The 20077-nt window shown below is 28.6% G+C and overlaps 1 protein-coding gene across 2 annotated transcripts in view; it reads right to left on the reverse strand.

Annotated features, from left to right (window-relative positions):
- LOC114125047 (muscarinic acetylcholine receptor DM1) overlaps nucleotides 1-19801 on the reverse strand; it is a 32870-nt gene extending 13069 nt beyond the window's left edge. The window contains exons 1-2 of one of the 2 annotated variants that reach the window (XM_027988522.2): nucleotides 19584-19801; nucleotides 657-1497 (exon numbers count right to left, since the gene is read on the reverse strand). In XM_027988522.2, the coding sequence (XP_027844323.2) occupies nucleotides 657-1218 (562 nt within the window). In that variant the 5' untranslated portion in view covers nucleotides 1219-1497; nucleotides 19584-19801. Of the gene's footprint in view, nucleotides 1-656; nucleotides 1498-9957; nucleotides 10307-19583 lie in introns of those variants that run through there. The other variant, XM_050202885.1, reaches the window with a different exon arrangement.
- Nucleotides 19802-20077: the final 276 nt, after the last annotated feature.

Here is a 20077-nt window from a genome sequence, read left to right on the forward strand (position 1 = left end):
ATAGTTTATTGATGTGTGGGAAGCAAATCCTATATTTAACTCATATAATATTTATATTACAGATGGTATATATATTAGATATGTCGAATTTGGTGAGCAAAATCGTTTATGCGTTTTTCGCACTAGATTCACGTGCGTACCTACAATATTATAAATGATAGACATAATAAGTATAGCAATATTAGTTTTATATCGCATGTAGTCATTAAAATATAATATTTTAGAGGACATTTAATATAAATCGTTATACGTATTATTTCATTATGGAGTTTCATACTCTCATCTCTTCCCCGTCGGTACGCCACTGTATAATGATATATTATATAATATAATCGCTTATTCAACGTCTTTGAGTACTTAACGTGCCGAACCCTAGACTAATGGTATGACACGGCCATCATCATTATTATAATATTACCATCAAAGCCGTACTTAGGGAGTCAACCCCCCCCCCCCGAAATTTTTTCGTGTTATATTATGTGGCTAGGTATGCTATATTAAATTACCTATAGTCTATATACAATAATATTATAATAAAATTAGAACATATTTTTTAGCTTAAAACCCATCCCGAAACTATTTTCTAGTTTTTAACCTATATTGATTATCATTTATGATTGTTAAAAACGATTATTTTATAGGCGTACTGTACTTACATATGAACATCAACGCTTTGCCTTTGGTCCGCTTGGCCCTGTACGTCAGCGGCCTGGTGACGGACAGGTACCTGTCGAAGCTGATCAGCAGCAAGTTGAGCACGGAAGCGTTGCTGGCCAAGTAGTCGAGCGCCAGCCAGCCGTCGCACACGTGCCGGCCGAACGGCCAGTACCCCAGTATGGTGTACACGGTGAACAGCGGCATGGATATGAGCCCGATGAAGAAGTCGGCCATGGCCAGGCTGAACAGGAAGTAGTTGCTGATGTTCTGCAGCTGCTTGTCGATCTTGAACGACACCATGACCATTATGTTGCCGGACACGGTGACGAAGCTGAGCATGCCGGACACGAGCGCGATGAACACCGTCTGCGACAGCGTGAACCTGGGCTGCAGCGGTCCGCCGTTGGCCGAACCACCGGCGGCGGTGCCGTTCGAGACGACGGCCGCGGCTGCCGCCGACGCCACCGTCGTCCACGCATGGGCTCCCGCCGCCTCGAGTGAGGACGACGTGGACGCGGTGTACAGTGCAGACAACGCCGCCCGAGCCGCGAGCGCGTTCATTACGCGGCCGCCATTCTCGTCTCCATGATGTCTCTCCACAGCGGGCTAGGCACTAACCGCAGTGGCCATGGCCGTCCACGTCGCCGCCACCATCGTTTCCGCTACTTCCGCCGCCACTATCGACGCCGCCGTAGCAGCTGCTGCCGTCGTCGTCGTCGTCGTCGCAGCAGTAGTCGTATTCACCACCGACGCCGCCGCCGCCGTCAACACCGCCTCCGACGCCGCCGCCGCCACCACCGCCTCCTCCTCCGCCACCGCTACGTGTTTTCGTTTCTGCCCCTTAAAACAGATTACGATGATAAATTACTTACCACCCATTTAAATTTTATATTACAGTTTTGTACAGGTATTATACTACTATAGGTCTGTACCTATATGTATATATATATAATTGTAAATCTCTAAAATAGCTTTTCTATAGTAGATATAGGCATTATACTACTTCAAATTTGTGTTTTTAATTTTGTATTTTATAATTTGCTTAAAATACAGGTACCTATAGGTACTGTTTTACTTTATTATATACGTCAGATTTCAAATAACGAATTCGAGGGGTCACTAGGAAAAGTGTCCCACATTTTTAAGGGTAACAAAATGTGCTCTCATATTATTCATCGGAAAAAATAACATTTATTTGCTTGAAAATAAAATGTAATCGACTGACGACAGTTGCATTATATGAAATAACGAATATCATAAAACAAATTTAAACATTTTGTTTTCATTATTATATAATTTTTGTTTATGCACATTGGACATAAGTACCATTAATGTAATTTACATATATTATTTAGTTTAACTCGCAAGCGTTATTCGTCCCAGGTTAAATACAAGTGAAAAACTCGAATAAAAGTAAAACATTTGTCACTAGAAATAATATTGACTTAACAATTTTAACTTTTAAATAACTATTCGAATATATATATACCTAATATTTTTTATTAACCTTTCTCTAGTTAATATTATTGATTATTATTTAATCTATTATCTTAATTAGTTTTTTTTAATAAAATTTAATAGATATTTTTTATGTGTAAAGATTATTATTAATATCATATTTTTTCTATAATTTCGTTGTTATAATAACTCAACAGTATATCAGACATTACGCAATTTTAAAAGCCCACAAAAAGAAATATTATTATGTCGACAAAATTTTACTTTTCTTACATTATTTCATTTTTTATTTAAATATTTGGTTTTTTGAGATAGAGATCAGGTGGCTTTGTGCCGAACATTTACGACGAAAATAATGTAAAAAAATTCTTTATACCCAAAAGTATTTTGTAAACATACCTATATAGTATACAATGTATACTATACATACATAAATATATATAAATTATATGTATACGAACAAAATTCAAGACGTATATAGATGTAGTTGCTCTCTTTTTCTATTTCTCAATATAACTCTCCATCCTACCATCACTCATCTGAATTGTATTCAAACCATAGAAATTTAAATATTTTGAAATTGAAATGAACAATGATAATAAATGGCTCCATATCGATTTAATAACAAATAACAGTGGTAAATATATATTAATATAATACTATTTAACGCATTATACATTTTAGTTAAAACATATTATTTTAATAAATATTTTGTTATACTGTTTATAATGAAATTATATTTTATGTGTACGCCAGCAGCTAGAGGATAGGAAAGGTAGTGTGTTATTATATGTCACGTACGTTGTTAAAACGCCCTCCGTACGGCGACGATCAATTTACACTCACGAAAACGTTATAAAAAAAAAAATCATATTATACCAAAGTTATTACTTATAATATTATACGATTAGTATAAAGGCAGATTTATTTAAATAAGACTTATTTTTCCAGACGTTTTTTTTTTTTGGTTTTTAATTTTAAAAATTTAATAATAATCATAATGCATGTATAGTTGCAATGGGTACAATTGCTATAACTTAATACTTATACGATACGGAAACACTATATAATTTTTTGGAACATAACAGTTCAAATTTATATTTAAAAAACATTCATGTTATTTTTATAATCAGTGTAACTATAGCGCTATGTACCGATATATACATAAAACATATTATGGGTATTCGTTAAGAGTATATCACTCGTATATAAATACATAATATTATCAAAAGAGATTAATGTCTTATATAGAACAATATTATAATAATATTATACATAAAGCAACAGCCTTACAATTATTTTTTAAAACAAGTAGGTACCTAGTAATTTTTTATAAGACCACCAATTTCTCATATGAGTTAATCGTTTAATGTCGGCAATTTAATAAGAAACACACTAACCTAAAGAAAGTCTCGTGTTCTGAGAGATTTTGTATTATTTACTAGTGATATTTTATCACGCCTATACCTGGCTATCTATGTATAGTGTATCAGTTATAAATACAGAGTATGATGTACCTACGTTATACGTGTTATAATAAGTACTCTCGAAAATGTACTACGCTAAGGTAATAAGTGAAGGGATTAATGTAATCATCTCATTATAATATCATACTTTGTCAGAATCTTCGCGTGGTAGACACTGTGGAGCCTTACTAGCAGGCGCATTATGTTTATTTATGTATATATAGTATACGTATTTATAAATAGAAATAATCGATTGTATCGTTTAAGATTTCATACGTAATGATGTGACTGAATGATATATATTATACATACAACAAATAACCTATAGGGCTTGCCTACTAAAATACTACAACGTATCATATCGCAATGTATATGTAATATATTCCTATTCAATATTATTAATAATAATATTATTATTATGCCGTTGTGACATACGTCACGTATGATGCATACAGTATACACGTGACATGTGATCATATCGATGATACGGTAACATATAATAATTATAACCACCACGCATTCAAAATTTTGACTGTTGATAATAATAGCAGAAAACAAGATACCACAATATTATGTGAGTATAATAATACTATATTTACCATTATACGAAACGAGTTAATAATTTAAAAATAATTTAACAAAAATTCTAATAATAATATCAATATAAAATAAAAAACTATAATTACTTACATTGGCTACCGAACAATCTATCTTGAATAATCATCATTCATCAGTATCCGATATCTAAATATATTGTATATGATCATTATCAATAAAATATATACAAACGTATATAACTAATACCAAAACGTATTAGACGTACAACATATTATGATCTGAACGTGTGACATTATAATATTTATTTAATAACCTACGAGGTTATATCTGAATACATTTTGTATTAATAAATACATTTTACTTGAAAGAACCATCGATCATGTTTACAAAATATAAACGTAATCCGGCAGATGTCTAATCGATTGAAAAAGAGAGAAAAAAATACTGATGTCTCTATAATAACGTGAACCTATTCTATCTACAATATTTAATTTAACCATAATATTATATAAAATACAATTTTAAAATTTAAAATTATATTTTTGTCATTGATTTACAATTTTAATAGTCTAATATTGGGTGCACGTCACTGCACGAACAACCACTAAACATTTAATTGTCCTCAAATATGATTTAGTGACCCTCGATTAATTCATTTCATTTTAGGGAACTATTAAATTAATCATTTTTTTGTGCAACTATACATAAGAACATGTACGAAAATCAATTACAAAAATGGACATAAAAAACTATAAAAATAACTAACGTTAATAGTATTGATAGTACTCATAATATAGTCATATGCACTATACAATAAACATTTCAATTTAAGTATTACTATCTACTTAATACAATAATACTTATATAATATTTTGTTTAAAATAATTCTTTTATCGAAGAAAACTTATAACTTCAAAATCAATTAATGTTTTTCAAAATAATTTTTTACATACTTTTAAGTCGATACAAAACAGTGCTTCAAAAACAATATTTTTACCATTTTTTATCTTAATAACTTTTTATGAATTTTACTTTTTAATGAAAAAGTTTATTTTTTTTTTTAATATTTCTAGTTATACCTACCTAATTATAATTCAAAATTTAGTTTTTTTACATTCCAAATATTCCAGAAAATATTCTGTTTAGGAATACGAAATTTATAACGAATATCGTCATTCAAGAAAGTAAAAATCTTATGAGATTGTTACGATAAAAAAAAAGTAAACATTATATTTTTGAATGACCTAAAATAATATAATTGCAGGTAAGTAAAAAAAATATTAATTATAATAAATTAATAAATATTCTTTTATAAAATCAATTATCAATTAGAAACATTTTAAGAATAATTATTTTTTTTTAATTATGGATATGAAAATCGAGTAAAAATATTATACATTTATGTTTCTCGATATTGAAGGAAAGTAAAATGTTTTGAAAATAGAAAGAGGAAGATAAAAATTATATTGCCGTATAAATAAGCTTTAGGTGGATTACTGCGGAAATGTAAACAAGACGGAACCATTAATAAAATACCACAAGCTCCATTTTAAGTGTAATAATTTTACTTTCTAGAAAATATAAAAATTAAATAATTTCTTACGTATTTATACGTGTATTTTTTGGATTTATGTTAAAATTAAAAAAAAAACGAAAATTTGTTTTATTCATAAAAAATAGTATTACAAACTTTTATATAACTTACGTGTACATTTTATTCCGTATAGGTTAGGTAAAATGTGTATTAAGTTTATTGACATTTTAATAAACCTATATAATAAATCATACAATTATTTTGATATATATATATTAGGATATAGAAAAAATAACTGATGACTTTTTACCATGTATTTACATCAGAGGTTGATAAAGTGTCACAAATTTAAACCACGTCATATTATTTAACTACATTAAACACCATAGGTACCTACTATAATTAAATGTGTATAAATATACCATTTTTTAACCAGAATATTCATTGAAATATAATAAAATGTAGATTGTAGATACTGTATTTTTGAACATTAAATAATGATTAATAAACGGATACATATAAAATTCATAATAGTATAATGTAATATTTTTAGTATAATATTGAATAGGTATAATGACTATAATGGTATATAATACCATCAATACAAAAACCGATTTAAAATGGCTTTAAATTTATCTTATCAAATTATATACCAATTAATAGAGGGTATTCCCAAATTTTAAAATGGCATTAACTCATTATTTTAAAATAATCGCTTACGATGATAAGTTAGTTTCCGCAAATATGTTGACCGAACAGCACAAAGCGTTTTGTGTGTTGTGTTTTTCGAAGTGCGAATCGATAATAACTGTAAAACGCGATTTTCGTCATCGTTACAGGATCGATGCACCAATTATTCGGAACATACGACGATAGTATAAACAGTTTGAAGAAACAGTGTTCGTGTAAAGGAAAAAGCACAGGCTGACCTAATGTGTCCAATGGTAACATGGAAAGAATAAGAGAGAGTTTTCAACGTAGTAACCAAAGGAGCTCACATAGGAAATGTATAGGTACAGTTAATTAAACTTGACATATTTTTCTTTTATTTAATGTATAACGTATTGTTCTAAACCTAAAATATAAAATTATATAAGCATTTGAAATCGAATGAATCAGTTTGAATAACCCTATATTACATTATTACCTACCGTTATTATACCTTAAAGCTATTTATTTCTCCTGTATTCTTGAAACTATGATGTACCTACCCAAACTAAAAGCTTAAAAAAACTTCAAATAATTTATATTAAGTATAATAGACTATAAATTATAATCATTTAACTGAATTTTTAATAAATTAAGTTAAATTTAGATACAATAAAATTTTAATATTGGATAAATTAAAAACAATGTAACCAGCAATACCTACTATGTTATCCGTTATCCCTTCAACATGATGACAAATAAAAAAATAAAACCATACAAAATAATAAATTATAAAACATTTATTTATTTTTTTTTAAATCTAACATGCTGTCCTTTAACATTATGACTCAATAAATATTTTAGAAAATTGAATAACTATATTTTTTTTATTATTCAATTAAAAAAGGAATTATTATTATAGGTACTCGATCTTGTATTTTTTTTTTTTTTTTTAAAGGTAGATAACAAGTAAAAGTGTAAAACCATTTATTAGTAAGAATGTTATTACAAAACTGTAAAATAAGAATTTAATTTAAAAGCAGCTTTATTTTATTTTATTTTTTTTAATAATTTTCTCAATGCAATGTTACTTTGTACGAGTAATATAGTTACCCCGTGAGGGTTGTCTCGGAAATACGCTTCAGCCGTTTACTTTTCCATTATGCGTATATTTTATTCCGGCGGCACCTCTTTATATCAATTTATATTCACAAACAACCAAACTCAAAATATCTGATAAGATCCACGTTCAGAAAATGAATAATTTATTTTAATATAAAAATAATACGTTTTAATTCAAATTATATTTAAATAGGATGTTTATCACCTTCTTTGCAATAATTTTAGTATACGCGTTACCATTAAATTATTACTGTGTTAAATTTAAGATTAATAAAAAATATATGTTACGTAACCAACAACCGTATTTAATTTAAAATTAAATTGAAAAAAACCTAGAATAAGGGAAGTTGGAATTAAGATACATTAACAGAGATTGCATTAAAATTGTAAAACGTAGTTGTTCTTACGATGTATACTTATCAGAATTATATTCATTGACACAAAATTGAAATTAAAAGATTAAAATTGATAATCAATATTATATAATCTATTGACTATTTATTTAAATTTTCAACACCTCCTCGGACTAGGAGTATAAAGTAATATTAAAACGCAATATAATAATAATATTTAAATACAAAAAATAAAGTTTAAAGATACAATTTTTTCATTATATAAGGTAAAGAATTGAAAAATAAACCAACGTCAGACAAATTATTAATACAGAACATAGCGCGATCGAGAAGACTTGCGAACCCAATATTAATTTAGTTGAATGGAATTTAATATTAAAAGTAAGTTGTTGCTTTGGATTAAAAGAAGGGATAGATAATGATAATCTAATGATCAACTACTGTATAAAATAACAAGTTATACATTTTACATATCATCGTAAAATTAATTGAAACAATCTCATGATTCACCGCATATGTTGGTAAAATATAGCTACTTACATTAATTATTTAAATATAAACATAACACAGTGACTGATCACTATTGTGATTGTCAGTATATAATAATTTATTATATATAAGTAACTACATACGTATAATAAGTACCTAGTGCATAATGTATATTATCGTACAGCGTCGAACGAAATTCATTGCTTACTTATTATAATATACCATCATAGTATATAGGTATTATAGAACATTTATAATGGTACCTATATAGCTAGAGATCATTCATGCGCATGAACTGATCATGCTTTACAATCTAAAGTTTAGATAAAAGTGCTCTCTTAATACCTCTATTGTATTATTTTGTTGTTGAAATTTATACAAAAATAAGTATTAATGTGTCGATAATATATTGTTCAACTCGACTATAGGTATACAATGGAACCATTTTAATAATGAACAAACATAGAGGATCATTGTTTTTGACAATATATTTTGATTTATAACCCAATGCAATTAATATTGAAAATTATCCAATTTGAAAACTTTTGCATTATTTCATATTGTCAGTAAAATTAATCTCTTATGATGTACACACCTATGCATTTAATTAAAAATTATTATATCATCTATATAATGTAAAAGTATAATAAATTATTGAGAAAGAAACAAAATTATAAACACCTATACTAAATACCTAAAATAACTTTTATATTTTACGCTATACGCCTATACATAAATAATAGACGCAAATATCCTGCAAAATAATAACTTTAATAATTTAATATTATAGCTTTTCCTGTTCATAGGTAGTAAATAAGTTCACTCATTTGGTTTTCATACCCTGTATTCAATTAATATTTTAATAATAATTAGTTAAAGTACACATTTTGAGAATATAATTATTAGTTTGAAAACGTGTCATAAAAAAATACGTATACTTTTAAATAAACCAACTGTTGAGCCAATTAGTTTAACAAACACGTTTTATTGGTTTTAACGAGCGAACTAGCAATATCTCGTCATTATTCAAAAGCTTAGTAATTTAATATACAAATAAAAAATGTTATGTGCCAATACTCAATATTTTATAATTTGTAAATACCGCAGAGAATACTTTTTACCTAGGTTGTCGAAGTAATGTATAGTAAAAAATAAAGAATACAGTAAAAACTGAAAAATGTATCATTATGAAATGTACTTAAATTATAAATAATATAAGCATACTCTATTAAAATTTCAATAATAACACTTTTTTATACACACACAACGTGATTTTTAACCAAGCTCAACCCCGTTTAAATTATACATTTATTACATTCTATTTTAGATGATGTACCTATCCATTTTTTATAAGACTACCTACGGTGCATATCTATATCTCAAACTTTAATTTAGATTTTACTAATTTATTTAGGAATACCTTAATAAGTCTAAAATACGCCAGTAATGATCGTAGAAGCGTATGAACTATGAATGCCGTATAAATGTCCGTCCCTACAAGTAACCTATAAATACTACAGGGAATATGATAAGCTTTATTGCTTTTTATATAAAGCTAGGTTTCGCCATACTATGGCAAGTATTGTTAAACATTGATTAACTTTTAGGTAACATGTTATCAACGTTTTGTTACCGACATTTTAGATATATATGTATAGAACACGAGACTTACGGTGTAGTGGATACGGAGCTTTACCTTGACGAACCGCACTTTGCTCGTAATCCTCGGAAAATAAGCGAAGCGTTTTACCTGACCGGAAATTAGGCTTACAAATATACGTAGGTATACAACTTATTCCACTGGAATTCATTGGACTATTTGAACCACTCTGCACACCATTATTAATACACACTCGCGGAAGACGGACGACTATATGCAAAAACCACTCGACGGGCGTGGAGGAAAAAATGCACGATGGCCGCGAAAAAGATTGCTGATTTCCGTTCACAGAATACCATAAACCCTATATGAACCGTAGTCACCGTACTTATACCACGGTTACCGGCACGGACTTTATTCTCGTACTTCAGTTAAACCGACTGGCCACATATTATTATGTAGCTTATAGTTTTTTGATAAGGATTTCACAGTGCATCGTCTGCATCGTGCCTAAGTCGAAATATATTAAGACGAATGTTATAACCGATGTATTGAGTTTACACAAAAATACACAGCTTGGCGAATCGGTGATGCGGTGGAATCGTGGAAAGGCAACTTTAAGTCATATTTTCACTACAAAATATCGTCAACACGATCGATTTTAATATACGTAATATTAAACTCTACCTACGTACGACATGATACTGTAGTGGAAATCCCTTGATATTTTTCATCGGTCAGTCTTAATCAGATAATGGTGGATGCCCGGATCGTTTTTTCCATGTCCGTGATTAATTTTTTCCGCATTCAATGCATCGTCCGATTAAAACATTTTTGCGTTACTGCTCGCGAATCCGTCCAAGTGTTCTATAGCGTAACGCGATATTCCAGCGAAACAAGTCTTACACGTATATTTACAAGTCTCATCACTTCTGGTTTTAAGAGGATTGCTAGCAAAGGGCGGCGCGTCAAGTACATCGATTAATCCCACATATTGACCCATGTGGTAAGTATATGTATGTATTTATTTATAGATTTCTATCGTGCATTTATAGCCTATTGTACAAGTACAATGTGTGTCTCTATGACGAAATTCTTTCTTTAGTGGTCTTTCACCAATTTTAAAACAAAACCATGTTTGTGAATAAATCCTACTAGTAATAAAAATTAATTCAAAACAGTTTTTAATAATTTTTCGACATAAAATATTCAAATAAGATAGAAACCAAAAAACTAATGTCCTTGGTCGTCAAGAAAGAGCTCTTTATCACTATTAAAAATAAATTCAAATATATTTTTATAATGAGTAAATGCTTCTAATATCGAACAAGTCTTCATCAAAGTTTTAGTTAATGTTATTACAATAAATTGTCTTTATACATTTATAATTGAGTATTTTTACCTAATATCGATTTATAGTAAGTTATATTTAAGTCACCTCTCAGTTATGAATTCTCTAGATCCTTCCAATTTATTATTCCTAATTGTAAATTTAATATTAATAGTGGTAGTAATATTCCTCTTTATCCTATGAAAGTAACTAGTTTATTTTCAAATGTGTTAACTATCTTTCATCCTAGAGGTTACATATAGTTAAATTTATTCCAATTTAATAATATTGTTGATCCGTTTTAAATTTATACAAAAATAATAAATACTACTTATATTTGTACACGCCTCGTTTTAACATAAAAATTATATGTACTATATAACAAGAACAAATTTAATCTGTATTATCAGTTAAGACCTGTATGTCTTACTTAAACCATACATTTAAATTTCTGGGAATATATTGAATGTGTTGTGAAAATAATCAAGTGTTAGACTTCGTTAAGGGTCACTCGTAATAATTTATAGATTTGAGATTATTTAAACTTCTATACTCGGCTTTAATTAGTTTTTTTAAACATTTTAAATTCAAATTAGAACAAAATTAGATGTTTAAAAGTATATTAATGATTTCAGTTATTTTGCTTGAATTTAAAAATATTATTCATGGATAATTAAAAGTTTTAAAGTATTATACTGTTATACTTTATAACTAAATGCAACGTTTTCAGAAAAACTGATTCAACTTGTCGTATTACCTACTAACAGTAAAATAAATTACTTTAATAGCAATATAATTATATCATAAAATATACGACTGTTAGAGAGTCTTTGCTCAGAATCGTTTTTAGTATACAATGATTTATCATTGAATAAAATCCAGCACATACATTTCAGTGTCTTACTCCTTTATATATACACTTGACACTTACTATACAACAGAGCAGTTACTTAAATTCCTTTTTTTTATTGTCTATCAATAAAAACTTTTATAATAATATACACAAATTAATTTTTTTTTTTTTTTTTTTAAACAATATTATCGTAAAAGGTATAAGTACTTTCAATGATATGGCGGTTACTTTTCAAGATAATTTAACATAATCTTTAAAATCTTAAATAATTTTCTACATTATTGTAAAAATTAAACTAACATTTATATTCTTATACTTGTTTTTTTATTAGTTTTATAAAATGTTTTCAGTTAAGCAATCATAATTATTTAGAGAATATTGATAAGTTAAATACTAAACATTTTTACAAACATGAACACCACTATTCCATGACAAATTATTAGAAACTCAATTTTCTCGACAGAGTAATAACAAGCTTAGTGAATCAATTTGTATAAACAGGTTATGCAACACGGATTTACTTATTAAAAATGGTGAGATAATGAAACACAATTGTTACTACTACCACCACCACTTAAAAATTGTAAATCTTCGCGTGGCATCCCTTAAAAGTAATATAAAGTTATATGCCCTTTAAAAATAAAATATTTAATTTACTTTCTTTATGATGTGCGTGACCTTTTTAAGTGCTTGCATACAATTTTAAATGCATTAAGATATGTCTAAATATGTATTATATTTTATTTGAATTTAAAGAGATATATACCCGTATAAATAATTTCGATTGTCAATACAGTGGTAAATAAAGATATAGGAAATAATATAGTATAATATTTCTAATTCTGAAAGTTAATCGTGACTGCAGATTTAATTTTTATTGTTTTTAAATACACCTTGACCCTTTTGATACAACTCTATTTGCGACTAATTGACAAGAAATATTCTTAGCATGATTTGAATTAATGCCACGATAGCTCTTAATCTATTTGAAAAGAATATTGACGATATTTTTAGTACAAACTTAAAATGTATAAGTACGCGCGAGATTTAATAAATAAAAAAAAAAGTGTTTAAGAATATAGAACGGTTTATGATTAATACGTCCTAATACTTGAAATTGATGTCAATTAAAAAATAAATAGATATAAAATGTTGAATAATTTTATAATTAATTTCTTAAACGCCGCAATAGGCTATAGTAACGATATAAAACAAGTATTCATTAAGAACTGAAAAATGTAATACTAAGTATTTATAATATTACATTTTGGTAAAATTTAAATTATTTATTATAGTCGTCACAATATACATTATAATATGCGTGTTATTGTTATATTATGATGTACTTAATTCCATAATTTAATTTTATAATATATATAAATTAAAATAATATATACATAAAAAAATTACTATACAATAACTTATACGTGGAAAAATGTATTTAAATTTATCCAAACAACTAAGTATCACAAATTGTTTTAAATATTTATGAAAGTCAATAAAATGGCTTTAATATTATGGAATGATGAAATATATTATTACCAGTAACTACACTACTTTTTCTGATAGTTTATACCTAAAAAAAATTATACACATAATATTATATTAAGTCAACAGATGTGTATACTTCAGACAGTTATTAATTGATACATTGGTTAATGGTCATAGTAATATAGATATATATTTTTGCTAGATTAAATGTATCAAAACTACCAATAGGTAACCTATTTGACAAATGTAATCACTCTTATATTATATAAGTAAAGATCTTCAATATTCATTTATCGTTATCTAATATGCTTATATTATTTTGTATCGATTCCCTTGCTTAAATAAAATAATGAAATTATATTAGAATTCATTATGATAATTGTAATGTGTTAAGTAAAAGAAATTTAACTCAATTCATGAAAATCAATCAAAAGGTCAAAAAGATCAATCAAAGTATATTCATTCATTTCATTCATTTTTTCACCAAAAAATAATGTCTATAAACGTTACTTTATGTAGTATGCAGTGTACAATTAAGCTAACTAGGATGAATTGTAACTGTAAGCATGCTTTTTTTTTAAATACGTAAGTATATACTCAATAATCATGCTTGTTATGTTATAATTCATCACTAATCCTATATAGATATTATTTAAATTACTATATTGTCGATAGCCACAATGCCGCCATTACATGTGAAAGGGTTTGTATGCAAAAGTAAACAGGAGGTCTAACCGTTCTAACCTAACCTAATCTACTACTATCAACTCATTTTAATTTATAAATTAACTTCTTAACTATACACGTATCATTTACAATAGGCACCGATACAAATTATTTTTATTAAAAAGTAGAAAAAGTGATTTTTATTTTTTTATTTTGTAATAAAGTAATTGCACATTTCTTAAAAGTTATCTTAAACTCTTAAGGATCTTTAATTTACTTAGTAAAACCTATGTGAAGTCCAACAGACATAAACTATGAAGATCGATTTTTTATTTTATTTATTTTTCAATTTCAATTATTTCTTTAAATAAATAATAGGTAACTATAATATTTTTTACGAGTGTCCCGTGAGGATTTACCCATTACCCATAGTGAAGGAAGTATCAACAGAACAAAAACTAGTTTTTTAAAATTTTTCTAGAAATTAAAAACTATTAAAAATTATGAGGTTAATAAAAATAAAATTACATTTTCTTTTAAAAACAATATTTTAATTTAAATCTGTTTGCCCTAATATTAATAATTACAAATTAAATTTGTTAAGTTTTTATTTTCCTATTTCAGTACTCATAGTATTATGTTAATTATATTCAGTTTGATAATAACAAAGAGTTTATACTTAATAGATCAATGGATATTGTATAAGGTAATAACAGTAACCATAATATTAAAAAAAAATTGTAGTTTGTAGTTAAAAATGTTTAATCATGAAAATACGATTTTATCATTTGAATGTTTCTAATTCTTAAAAAAAACTCTGATGTGAGATGTCCACAACTACTATTATAGATAATAATATTCCTTTCTCCGATCAACAAAAACATAATAAATTAACAATAGGTACTTTAAACTTACTATAGGTGCGATTTGGGAGGGGGAGATTTGGAGGGGCTTAGCTTACTTAGTATTTTAATTGAAGTTTTAAATTCTGCATAAATAATCTAATCTACATTAGGTAAAATGTTGTTTGAAAAAATAATTTTCTTAAGTTTAAGCAACAATTCGTTTGTTTTCCATAGTAGAAATCGGATGAACTCATAGATAACAGTAGGTATAGATTCATTCTAGGCTAAATATATTTATCCGTGGTTGTAATAATAGTATTATGAATTACAATACATTACTGATGACATTTTAATTTTTCTAGAATATAATTGATGGTTGTGTATTTTTAGTACTGATTTTATTTTTTACAACAGTCCCCATCATTACGTTGAATACTTGTATTTCAATTCCCATTTTCGTAACTTATAAATCATAACAATATTACTTATTAGTTTATGAATTTAATAATTTGTTTATAAGTTATAACGAAGTTTGCTATTGAAAAAACATGCAGTTTTTAGTTTTGTGATTTTTAACTTATGTATAATTTAAAATATTTTCTTATCAATGTTAGCCCTGTGATATGCAAAATATAATTCTCAGCAATAAAGAATATTACAAATTTGCATCGAACTTCAATTAGTCAAGATAGATCTACTAATTTATCGATAACTTATAATGAACGAAATTTGTCAAATAAATTAATTATCCGATAATCTAGTCTTGGATAAATATGCAATTTCTAATCGACAGTTACGATTATAAATATTTATATACCTAAGTATCTAAATGTTGTTATTTGTTTTATTAAAATATTTCTATTTCAGTAATATATTTATTATAATATATTAATTGTATTAAATGTAGGAGTATGAGTAAGAAAAACATACATCATAATATGTTGTATATTACACAAATTAATATAAGTTAAAAAAATAGGTATTTGAATAGGGAGTGTGGAAGACAGTGGCCTCCATGTGTCTGTTTCATTTTAATATGTAAAGCACCTCAAAGTAAAAAACTGAATTTGCACCTAGGGTATGCCTTAAATTAATCTAAAAAATACCTATAAAATTTAAAAGACAGAGGGGGGAGGCCATTTAAAAATTGAAAGCCACTTACAGTACACGCCTTACACATCCAATAGTTGCAGCACTATAGATAGCCATAATATATGGCCATAGAATAATATGCAATAATATTTGTTTTATTCGGATGAATATTTAAGTCTAGTGTCCGGTGACAAGGATTATTCTAATGAGTACGTTTTGAAAAATACTACTTAATCATAAATAATATGTAGGTGTAGCGCTATTTAACGAGCACCCATTGTTTGTAGTTTTAACTAAAGTTTCATCTTTTCATTATATACGTACCTACTACATTATATACAATTGAATAAATATATTTAAATACCTATTGAAATGATAATAATAATGTAGCGAATAACGATACAATTAATTTAACGAAAAAGCGACAACAATAAGCCTCATCGAAACTCATTTAATCGATATGAAGCGTGTATACACGTTTGATGATTAAACAATATTTGATTCGCACGCGTTGACACATAATAGGTATTATATTATACACCATAATATTACTTTAGGTGTAAATCGTCTGTAATTATTAAGGATACTTAAACACTGAGCAAAATATGCAAGATACGGGAAAATTCACATTTTAAGAGCAAATTAATTAATCCTATTAAGAGTCGATAAACGGATCAACCAACAAATATTAAGATAAAAAAATAAGAGCAACCAAAATGAAATATTTAAGTTGAATTTAATTTATGACTTAAATTTTTCCCAACGGAAAAATTTCAAAATAATTATTGTTCGCATTGTTAAACGATTAATTATCTTATGCTCTTATGCACAATATATATATTATAGATTTATAATATTTTTTGACATATTTTAAAAATATATATTTATATTAATAAAAAAATTATTATAGGCGGTGTACCTACCGTTTTATGGGTTGTACATATAGAGCTAACTCTTAAATTCAGTGGGCAATTAATTATCTCGACTACAGTTCACTTGACATAGGTACTTTTATTTATCATGATTTATTTTTAATTGTGATATTGTATATATTGAACTATTATACACTGATTGATTAGAATGAGTTTGAATTACAGTAATCATGGGAATTTAACTCTTTTAGAAGATCGTAACGTGAAATTCTAATCACTTCGCATAACGCTACAATAATAGTACATTATAATAATAATATATTATACCAGTCACAGAGTATTTCACGATAAAATAGAAAATGAATTATTAAAGTCACGGAGAGCAATGCCTTCCCAGCAATCACATTTCCATAAATCACAATAACGCTTATTTCTTTACAACAAAACATATAAACTATAATAATAATTATACAGTTGATATCGGTACGTATTGTAATAAGTATACGAATTTTATAAGAAACCGCCACGCCGTTTTGCAATCGTCATGGTTTTGGGTAAACGCCCGAGGACGATAATCGATAACGTACATAAAGACGTAATATAAGCACTCCAATATTACCGTTATTATAGAACCTGGTCCAAGTAATACAACAGGTGTGGCATCGGAGATTGAAAATGATCTATAATATTAGTTATGTTACCTAGTATGCATCAACCAAGGTTACGCAGAGATCCTGGGAATAATTTATGTGTACGATTTCTGAATAATGAATAATATCACGCTTTTTAAATATCGATCACAGTGTGATATTATAACAGGTAATAATATATAGGTATTGACTATAGCCGGCAAAACGATGCGATTTATATGGTTCACACAATAGCTAGATGGTTAACGATTGTGTATAATCGTATAGATTACGAAAAACGATGGGGATGAGAGTACTCATACCAGGTGTGAACTATTAAAATACACTATATTTAACACTTTTATATAAATACTCAAGTCGAGTAAACAGTGGTAGGTATAACTCAGTCTATTTCTGAATATAGGAGCGACAGAAAAGCATTTCAGAAGCAGCAATGGTCCTAAACGAACCGTTATAAGTCTAAGAAGAAAAAGAAGTAAACAGTGGTGCCTACGTAGGCCACCAAGTAGTGAAAATTCACCCGTTTTATACCACAAATCGTGCTTAAATACATTTGAAAGGAGGCCATCCTGAAGTAAACACTAAAACTTCTCAACTCATCACAAAGTTATATTTTTATTGTTTATAGGTGCGTTCGTACTATGATATTATGATAGAAAAACGCAGGCACGTACACAAAAAAAAATTTCAGAGGGAGGTTCATAAAAAAATTTACAATAATCAATATTTATCGATGAATGATGATATAAATAAACTACACAGCTATTAATTTTCGGGAGGGGTTTGAACCCCCAAAACCCCCCTTGTATATGTGCCAGGAAGAACGTGAAGATAAAGGAGCGTTTTATCAAATCGTTGAGCTTTAATATTGAAAAATTAAAATTTGATGAAAATTTGATGAAACATCATAGTTGGCAGCGTCAAGCATTTATGATTGATTTAGTTTTTTTTCTGATGGGAAAGAGGAGGTTAAAACTATAGCTATTACAAGTTCATGGAAAACCTGTGGGCGCCTGTGTAAATTGATTAGAATTCACGGTGCGAAATTACAATGCAACTATTGTGTGAAACATTACCAATATATATATCGTGATATTATCATTATCAGAACAGACGAAATAGTGCGTATGATAAAAAATTTAAGACTAATAATACGTGTAACAAACGCAAACAGTGTCCATTGGACACATTCGGCATGCAAGGCAGGGTGCGCGTGTCGGACACGCGTTATCTGCAGGCGGCAAAGCGATTCATACTTAAATATTATTTAAAAAAACACTACAACACAGCGTATACGACGTACACTATACGAACGGAAAACAGACTCATTTCAATATGATATCAGATATTATTATTGCGATGTATATATACATATATTATATTATGTAAATCGTATGTAAGAATCGTGGATTTCAAACGCCGGCGGTATATTATAGATCCGAGACCTGCCGGGACGAGCGATCGATCGACGACGGGATGAGAGAAAGCCGAAAGAAAAAAAAACCGTCTCTATATCGGTCTACTGCATCGTTACACGCGGCGTTTCGGTCCGAAAACCGTTGTCCGTCCTCGACGAAGCTGCGCGGATGACCGCGGTGAAAATCGACGGTTTAAATAATTACAAACACGACAATAATAGGTACTACAAACGTTGCACACACATCAAAACGCTACGTACCCATCGTACACACCTACATGATATATTTACACTACAATACTATAAAATATACGGTTACGTATAATATTTATATAATATACTTATAATATAATAAACTTACAAACATATAAATATAAATGCACACACACACATAAATATTTAACACTACATTATATATATATATACACACACATAAATTACGCACACGTGTATATTATAACACACATACTAATGACGAGTACCTGTGCAGTTGTATATTGTGTACTTTGGTAAAAGGGCACATCGGTCATACGCACGTGAACACACTGACTTAAAGTATTGTTGTTGTTATTATTATTATGATTTTTTTTTATTATTATTATTATTACTATCGTTGTTATTATTGTTGTACTATACTGGCGTGCGGCCGAGAAAAGTCGTCGTGCTCATGCGGCGGCCGCTGGTCCGGGACTGTGGAAGCTGTGCGAGCAATCCCGCCGGCAGGTCAGGGGGCTCATTGATTTTCGGCACCCGTTGTCGTCTCGCCCGCTCCCCCGCTCCGCAGCGGCCACGCGCGCCCGTCACCACGCGCGGGTCACATTGCACCGAAGCAGAACGCTTCACGCCCAACCAATCGCCGAGTGCATCGATTCCGAAAAATACGCCCCGGTGGTGGCATCCGTCCCCGGGTCGGGGTGCTGTGGGAGGGTGGCTCTGTGAGCGTGTCTGTGTGTGTGTGTGTTCAGAGGGTGTGTGG

Source organism: Aphis gossypii, chromosome 1, assembly GCF_020184175.1.
Source record: "Aphis gossypii isolate Hap1 chromosome 1, ASM2018417v2, whole genome shotgun sequence".
Classification (NCBI taxonomy): domain Eukaryota; kingdom Metazoa; phylum Arthropoda; class Insecta; order Hemiptera; family Aphididae; genus Aphis; species Aphis gossypii.